At 50.0% G+C, this 8,484-nt stretch overlaps 1 protein-coding gene across 1 annotated transcript; it reads right to left on the bottom strand.

The window, feature by feature from the left end:
- Nucleotides 1–2,481: 2,481 nt before the first annotated feature.
- On the bottom strand, nt 2,482–5,087 carry LOC132332465 (histone-lysine N-methyltransferase SETMAR). Its single transcript, XM_059856855.1, has 2 exons — nt 4,986–5,087; nt 2,482–3,704 (listed from the first exon to the last, which is right to left on the bottom strand). Exons 1-2 carry the CDS (start codon nt 5,061–5,063, stop codon nt 2,916–2,918), a joined length of 867 nt encoding a protein of 288 aa, XP_059712838.1. The 5' UTR covers nt 5,064–5,087; the 3' UTR covers nt 2,482–2,915.
- Nucleotides 5,088–8,484: the final 3,397 nt, after the last annotated feature.

Genomic DNA, 8,484 nt, shown 5'->3' with positions numbered 1-8,484 from the left:
TGGGGTTCAGGTAAGCCCAGCAAGCAGAAAAATCTATCCCAGGACACAGCATGATGTGGCATAACATGGAGATACTGGTAATCATTATTGCACTCAGAGTAGAAAGGAGGAGGGAGGATGAAGGGAAGCTCAGAGTCTTTTGAGCTGTTTGACTGGATTCATTGTGGAAGAGCACACTGAGCTCTGAGGGGCACACTCTGAAGCTGAAAGGAGTCTGAAGGAGAAAGTGAACAGAAGTTCAGCAGATACAACAAAGACTATTTCTTTCCTAGTTTCTTGACAGGGAATTTTTTCAGTAAGATTTTGATGCACTCCCCCAGGCAGCTGCAGTGCCAAGGCATGGTGGAGTGTAGTGCTGTATGGAAAAAGGCCATTAACAACTGCCAGGATGGTTTAGAACTCAATGAACAATTATTTTGTTTTTGCAAGGCCCTCGGTGTGGCTGTTTTGAGCAGTCCAGCACTGTTCCTGTTCTGGGAAGTTTGCTCCAAGCAGATATCTGGGATCAGGTCACTCCCAGGAGCTGCAGCGCTGGCGTGGGCTGAGGGCTCGGATTGCAGGGACAGAGGGCTCAGCTGTGCTCCTGCTGTGGGGCTGTGATCAAGGACCAGATACTGCTCAAGGTGGTTGGATTTTTTTTAATCTGCACTTCCTTAACTACTCAAAATCATGCCAAGTGCATACTCATAACAGGAAGGTAACAAACTGTGCTGTCATCCTGCAAATGAGGAGTGCAGATGCTGTAACACTCATCTTGAAACTTTGCTCAGGAGGGAAAGAGGAAGTGGATTGGATCATCTGCTCCCAGCCCTGTGGTCTCAAGGTGGCTGGCATGATGCCTTTTCAGGGAGAAAGCCAGATAAAACTCTCTTCTGCACAAGAGACCTTGCAGTCCAGGCTGTGCCCTGGAATCCTGTGCATTCCAAGGTATGGGACCCAGGGAGTTTCCCTTCCCTTAGCAGGAACTCTAAGAGGCAAGCACTGAAGTTAATGTCCACTCAGCCTGTCAGCTACTTCTGGCAGCAGCTGAAATCCTTTGGAAGGTTCTGCACTGACAGAAATGATGCTTAATGATTAACCCTAAGAGAAATCACGTGGTAATGTTTATCTTCACATAAACCCACAGCTGTGTCTAAACCCCAGCAGCAGCAGGAAGGCACTTAAATGGGAGAGGTTAACAGTGCATCTTATCAAGGAAGCAAACATAAACACCAAGTAGGATTTTGTTTAGTAAATAGCAAAATGTCCTTTTTTCCTAGTCAGTATCAGCTTAATCAGAGTGGTTTGGGTTGGAAGGGACCTTAAAGCTCATCTTGTTCCAACCCCCCCTCCCCAGAGCAGGGGACCTTCAATTGGTTCAGAGCTGCATCCTTGAATTATTCTGATCATATTTCAACAGGAAAGTGAATCTCCCAATGAATGTTGAAGTACTGATAATCATTACTGCTCTTGGAGAGCAGTCAGGATTAGAGAGAGCTCCCAGGTTTTAGCTGTTTGCCTGGATTTCTTGTAAAGAGCACACTGAGCTGGGACTGACAGCTCAGTCCTTCAGTGGCACCAATCCCTCAGGTCCAAATCAAAGTTGTCTGTAATTTAAAAATGAAGTTACTGATCACCTGCAGAACAGCTGATCCCCATGAGATGCACTCCCTTGTGTGTGTTATGTCAAAGGGTGTGGAAACAGGTGAAGATCCAACTGTCCAGAGCAAATCATTGAGGGTTTGTGCTGCTGATGGCACAGTGTGACATCAATAAAAAACTGCATTGCAGTTTATCCATCTTAAATATCAAAACCAGCCTATGTGAAGCTGCCTTACGTTGATCTTTGCCGAAAGGAAGTGGAGGAACGTGCAGTTACAGAATGTGCCCGTGTGGCAGTGCATGCCTGGGGGAAGGAGGTGCTCAGAAAAGCCCTGCACAGCTGTTGCAGCCAGACAGGGATGATGCAAAGAAGATGGAATGACCTTGTCCCTGTGCTGGGAAAGGCCAGGCCTTGCGTAGTGCTGCCTGGCCCTGGAGTAGTGAAAACATGGATCAGTTAGCAGCTGAAAGAACCCTCATGCATCTGTCAGCTCTTCAGCACAAAACACACATCTGCTGCTGCTCAGATGCACTTCTGTATGACTCCTTTCAGCTGGCTGTCAGCACCATCCTGCTTCATGCTGCAGGGGCTGCATTTGCTTCCTGAGCAGGTACTGAGTGCTGGGGAGGAACAGATGTGCTGCTTGTTGTGATTGCAGAGGTCTGATGGGAGCAGCCTCGAGGCTGAGGTGATTAGAAAACATGGCATGTGCTGCTCCTCAGACTGCTGTCCTGCACCACTTCAGCACAGCTGAATGGCAGTGAAACAGCCACTCAGTCACAACTGCTTGGGGCATGCAGCTGGAGAAGGGACACACCAAGTACTAAAGCTGCTCTGCTTTTACATCAATAATTAGTAGGTACTATGCTTTGTGGAACAAAAAAAAAAACTACAGCAAGTAATTTAAAAACAATAATTTAATGGATTTTAAGAAAGCTAATGCCTTTCTTGCAAGAGTCATGGTTTGTTATTGTCTTGTGCCACTGTCGGTGACTTTCCTTGCTGTTATCACATCCTGTCCATGTACAAGTGCCAAAGGTACAAATTCTTTCTGAAGGTACAAACTGACAGAGCTGCTTTAACATACAGCAAGCTGTCAGAGGAAAACCTGACAAAAACACCAGGCCTGGCTTAGTCACTGATTCTGGAACATCTCGAAGCTCCAATAATCCCTTGTACTATCCACCTTGAAAAGGTTTGTCCATAAAATGAGTTCAAAACCACGTCTCTTTGCTGCTCCTCAAACCCACATGTGCGTCCCTGTTGGACCAGAATGAGTTTGATTTAGCTGCTAGAAGAAGCAGTATTTTTAGGTGTGTGGAAGGCTGAAAGGCTACGGAGAACTCGCTGGTGTGGAAAAGAGGGAGCTGTCCCAAGGTAAGAAGGAAGCACACGTGCGGGAACCACAGTAGCAAGGTTTCCTCAGGCTGTTCTCTTCCTCCAGAGCTTTGTGTTCTCTGCTGGCTTCTGGGAAATTCTGGAATCTTCCAGAGTAATCATATGTGAGTTCCTCTCCAGCAGAAATATCAGTGGCCGCAAAAAGCGCCAGTTTGGGCACCATGGAGTCAACTCTGACCGGCACCATGAAGAGGTTGGGTTCACAGGAGTGGTTCAGGAACCTGCCCACATTCCCGACGCGCGTGGGATCCACGAAGGTCTCCAGGACCCGCCCGTCGTGCAGGTGCTCCCTCACTGCTATGATGTAGTTTGGCTCCTGCGGGCTCTGGGCCTGGGCTCTCCTCTGAGCCTCGGCAGAGCCCAGCACCTCCCCGGCGTACTCGCACACGAAGCTGCCCCCGGGGATGGGCTGCAGGGCGCGCACGCCCCAGCCCTTGCGCTGCGTGCGGAACACCTGCAGCCGCAGGCGCAGCCCCCGCTGCACCAGCCTGTTCTGGCAGCCCTCCCCGCAGCAGCACAGGCTGTTGCACTCAAACACGGGCCTGGAGAAGGGCTGCTGCTGCTGCTCGGCCAGCCAGAGCCCCAGGCTGCTGTAGTTGTGCCCGCGGCTCAGGCAGGGGCACTCGGGAGCCGCGCAGGAGCGGCTGCGGCAGGAGCAGCCCGGGAAGGTCACTTCGGTGGGGTCCAGCTCTCCGTCCACTCCGGCCACGCTCTCGGGGCTGTACTGCAGAGAGAACAGCAGTCAGAGCCTTTCAGCAGTGCTTGAAACCAGAATGGGAAACAAGTTTCAGTCGGTAAATGGCTGATCCTGGAATGCAAATCATGAACTCTTTGCTTTTCTGTAAACTTCCAACTCAAATTTGTCTGAAATGTTTAAAAGAATACAAATCAAATGTTCCATATAGACCAAAACCAACTGATAGTCTCATTAGTGCCTGAATTTCTCAAAATAGCCCCCTGGCCACAAAAAGTGCTTAGCAGAACAAAAATCAGCCCATTTAGACTCTACTATGTGCCATTTTCATTTATAGTGATCCTACAGGTATTTATTTATAGATTATTTATTTGCAGAATTATCAAGGCATTGTTAAAGTAATTCTCCCCACACTTCAAAATGCTCAATAAGTTACTTCTAAGGTTAATCTATAGCTCTTCGAGCCACAGAATTTCAAATACACAATTATGATAAAAATGAAGATACTTTCAATTTATCTCTCCAAGTTGTTATATTCACACTTCCTCCTAATTCCGGTAGAAAATCAGGCTCTCAAAATTACATCGATGCCCCCAGCAGGTGACTGGCTATAGAACCACGGAGTGTTGCAAAACAAAACCCGAGAGAAACTGCTACATTTGGAAACCAAGGTATAAGGACAGCCACGAGGGTATTTCCACTCCCTCCTCAGCATTCAGCCTTCATTAGAAGCCTGGAGGATGTGCTCTCACTAAATATTACATTTCACAGCAGCTTGTACTTGGCACTTCTGGGTGTTGTGAAAGATGACAGTGCATTTGCAAGTTTCTTTTTTTAATAAGTATCAGCTTCTCATTCACTCGGCTTTACTCAAAACCAAGTTTAATGTTCCTCAACCAACGTTTCAGTAAAATAAGAGCGCACCATGCAATTCAGGGAGATTTGGCTCTACAGGGATCACAGCTTAATTTTTTCCTCAAGGCTTATTAGAAGCTTCTCCAATCTGGTTTGCAAAGATTCTACCACCACTAAAGCAAATTCCTAGGCATCCTGCTGCGACAGGACAAGCAGGAACAGACACAGACTAAAAGGCATCAGATTTAGATGAGATATTAGGGATAAATCCTTCCCTGGAGGATGGGGAGACCCAGGCCCAGGTTGCCCGGAGAAGGAGCGGCTGCGGCACCGCTGGCGGTGTCCAAGGCCCGGCCGGAGGGGCCTGCAGAGGGAGGTGTCCTTGCAGAGGAAGGTGTCACCGCAGAGGGAGGTGTCCCTGCCCCGCTCTCCTCCCCGGTGTCCCCGCTCCGGTACCTGGAATGCCGGCGGGGCCTCCCCGGGCGGCCACAGCGCCACAGCCACGGCCTCGCTGCCGCCGCTCAGCTCCGCCATGCCCGCGCTCCGCCCCCGCCGCCAGAGCCCCGCGCCCATTGGCCGCGGGGGGCGGCACCGCTCGCTGATTGGGTAGAAACAGTGATTGACAGTGCCTCGAAGGGGCGGTGCCGTGATGCACGGTCCAGCCCCCAGAGGGGCGGGCGCTGTGAGGGAGCCCCGGCCGCGCCCCGTTCCCACCCCGCTCCCGTTCCGCACCGGCCCAGTCCCGCTCCCGCTCCGGTCCCACCTCGCTCCCGTTCCACACCGGCCCGGTCCCACCCCGCATCTCCGACCCGGGGATGCAGCCGCCCTCGGCAGGGTAGGGGAAAATGCCGCGGCGCCCCCTCCGGTCCCTCCCTCCCTCCCCCAGGCCGCGCCTCCAGTCGTTCCGCGCTTCGTGCGATGCGTGTGAAGTGCTCGCACAAACGGTCAATATTAATGGCAAACCTCTGAGTTGTGTTAATTCCTCACGTGGCTGTCAGTCCTTGCTTATTTTGAAGGTGTTCGGGTTTGCTTTTTTTTTGTTTTTTTTTTTTTAAGAAGTTAAAGTGTCTGATGAGCGGCTGGAGCTCCGAGCCCCCATGCAGGGCAGGCACAGGTGCCCCGTGCTCCTGTCCTGGGGATGGGAACAGCCGTGGCCATTGTCGAAAATAAGTTAGAAACTGTTGGCAAATAGTTAATAATTGTTGAGCGTGCACTGTTAAAAAGTTTGGTTGTTTTATTGTAAAAGGGGTTAAAAGGTAGTTATAAGAAATACGGTACTCACCGTATTACACCTCAGTAAAGTGCACTCACTGCCCACGCGAAAGGAGCCAGCCCGGACAGAGCTGTAATGGGCCAAGCCAGCGCCTTAAACCTCCATGGAAATGAAGGATCCCAACAGAAACCAGTCCAAAGGGACAAACAACAGGATAAAAGGGGACCTCCGAGCCAGTGAATGTGTGCTGCTCCACTGGGGACATCGCTGCTCAAGGAAGGAAGAAGATCCAGCGCTGCAGCATCCTCCATGGGAACGCTCCTGCTCTGGCCCCCCAAGCTTTAGGCCTTATTATAATAAATGCTGAGATCACTTTAGCTCCAGGAGTGTGTTCCTGTTTTTTACAGCTGGGGGCTATGGCTTTTGGCAGGACATACTCCAGTCAAATCAGTGTTCTGCATGATGGGAGACACAAACCCATGGAAAAGCTGGGGCTTGGGATCACACACCAGTTTGGGTTGGAAGGGACCTTAAAGCTCATCCAGTGCCTCCCCTGCCATGGCAGGGACACCTCCCACTGTCCCAGGCTGCTCCAAGCCCTGTCCACCCTGGCCTTGGGCACTGCCAGGGATCCAGGGGCAGCCCCAGCTGCTCTGGGCACCCTGTGCCAGGGCCTCCTCTCCTCACAACCAAGAATTTATTCCCAATCTCTCATCTAAACCTGGCTCAGAGAAGTCCTGCCTGTGCAATGTATGATATTCTTCTAAATCATCTCACATGTTCTGTTTCTGAGCTGGAAACTGCCCTGTGTCTTGGGAAAACAAAGCCAGGTGTGTTCCCCTGCTGGGGGGGGGGGGTCCAATAGCTTTTGTATTTAGCCAGGCTCAGGTGTTTTGGGTTTGAGGTTGATGAAGCTGAAGCTGTTAAATCATTTCACCTGAATCTGTTAAATCATTTCACCTGGAGCTGAAGCTGTTAAGTCATTTCACCTGGAGCTGAAGCTGTTAAATCATTTCACCTGCTTTTACCCTTTGCACAAGCCAGGTGTTTCCATTTGGAATTTAATTAGCACACCTATAAATAAGCCCCTGCCTCAGAGCTGGGCGTCAGAAGTTTTTGGGGTATGCCCTGTGCTCCTCCAGGAGGATGTTACCTGTGCCTGCTGCTCTCTGGTGTGGTTACTGTCCTGGCTTTGCTGATCCCTCTTTCTGCAATATTCAAGAAATGGACAGTCGTTGCCTCTTTTGTTTCCTTCATCCCGTGTGGAAAAAGGAGCTGAGCAGCAGCAGGAGTTGCTGGTGAGTTTGAACAATGAAATCTGTGTTTATGGGGGATAATGGGGGTAGAGAGTTGGTGTGAAGGTAATGAAAATGTTGTTTGTTGGGTAATTGAAAGGATTGTCTTTGCACTGGGGCTGTAAGAGGAGAGGAGGTACAAAAGAGGTACTTCTGGAGGTCTGTGCCTCTCAATGTCTGGCCTATCTAATTTTGGGGAAGACTTTCATCAGTTCCAAGTTGTGCTGTTAGTGCTTTATTATTGATCAGGATGTGTGTGGTAGAAGGGTCCAAACCCAGCCTGTGCTCCTGGGCTTGTTCAGCCCCAGCTGCTCATGGTGCCTCCCATCTCTGCCTGCTGGGGTGGCTGCTCTCACCCCGGGAGTGTGGGGGAGCAGATTACCTCCAGGAGAGGTGCTGAGCAATTAGTGATGCTAAAATGTGCTTCAGTTTAGGGCTCTCTGTTGTTACCAAGCTGACCTTTAGATCAAGGCACTGATTTGGCTGCTGATCCATAGTGCCAGATGGAATTCCCTGCCATTTTGAAGTGATTGCAGTAACAAGTCATTGCTCTGCTGTAGAAGAAACAGGTTGCCTGTATGTGCTGGGGAGGGCTTTGGGAATCTGCAAAAGGCCATGGAAAATCCAGTGTTTTCCTCCTCCTTATCTCACCCAGAGCTCTGTTGTGTTGAACCATGGGTTAAAGTGTTGAGGGGTCCAGGGTGGGTGAGAAATAGATGAAAGTTAGTTTTCATTTGTTACATAAAATTGTTGTGGGAGGACAGCTTAAAATGGAGCTGGAAGAGTGAATTGGAGGTGAACTTTGTGATGCTGATCTGAGGCACCCGGGAATTTCTGTGCAGTCTCTGGGATGAGACTGCAAATCCCTTTTGTCACATTATATGTATTAAGCTGCTGAGTCTTCCTCTATGTAAATAATACTTTCTTTTCATAAGTAATTTTTGTGATCCCTCGCTACACTTTTTTGAATTTCTTAATATTCTTCTGAACACTGGAATTTGGGAGGTTTGCCCTGCCTGAGCTGTGAATTTGTCTTTACCTCACTCAGAATTTTGGTGGCTGAGGCTGTGTGCTGTACCAAGGTGGGGGAGCTCAGGGGTGTCAACCTGTGGCTCAACTGCACTTCAGGGAGGTGAGCTTAGAAACCTTGGTGCAATCCTAGCCTAGAGGAAACTGGATGTAAAACTTTCCTGTCTTTCTGGTAGGCAAAAGGCCCAGGAATCAAAGATTCCAAATTGGTGTGGTGGAAGCTAAACCCTCCCAAGTGATAAACATGGAATTCCACACATTTCTGGTGTCACCACCAGTGCTCCTGGGGCTCTGGTGCAGCCCCTTCTCCAGCTGGGAGTGCTGCCAGCTCTCCATCAGCTCAGCTGTGTCTGCCCTGTGCTGATTTTGGCCCCCAAGGGTCCCCATTTCAGGGCTCTCCCAGGGAGGGTGAGCAGGA

This window comes from Haemorhous mexicanus, chromosome 11, assembly GCF_027477595.1.
Source record: "Haemorhous mexicanus isolate bHaeMex1 chromosome 11, bHaeMex1.pri, whole genome shotgun sequence".
NCBI lineage: Eukaryota > Metazoa > Chordata > Aves > Passeriformes > Fringillidae > Haemorhous > Haemorhous mexicanus.
Note: the sequence above shows the minus strand (reverse complement) of the source record. Positions and strands in the feature narration are given on the sequence as shown.

Bases quoted from the DNA above. Each gene is read 5' to 3' on its own strand.
- LOC132332465 (XM_059856855.1), bottom strand. From the start codon at position 5,063: ATGGCGGAGCTGAGCGGCGGCAGCGAGGCCGTGGCTGTGGCGCTGTGG. The intron at 3,705-4,985 runs GTACCGGAGCGG...TTCTCTCTGCAG, and splicing joins AGGCCCCGCCGGCATTCCAG to TACAGCCCCGAGAGCGTGGC.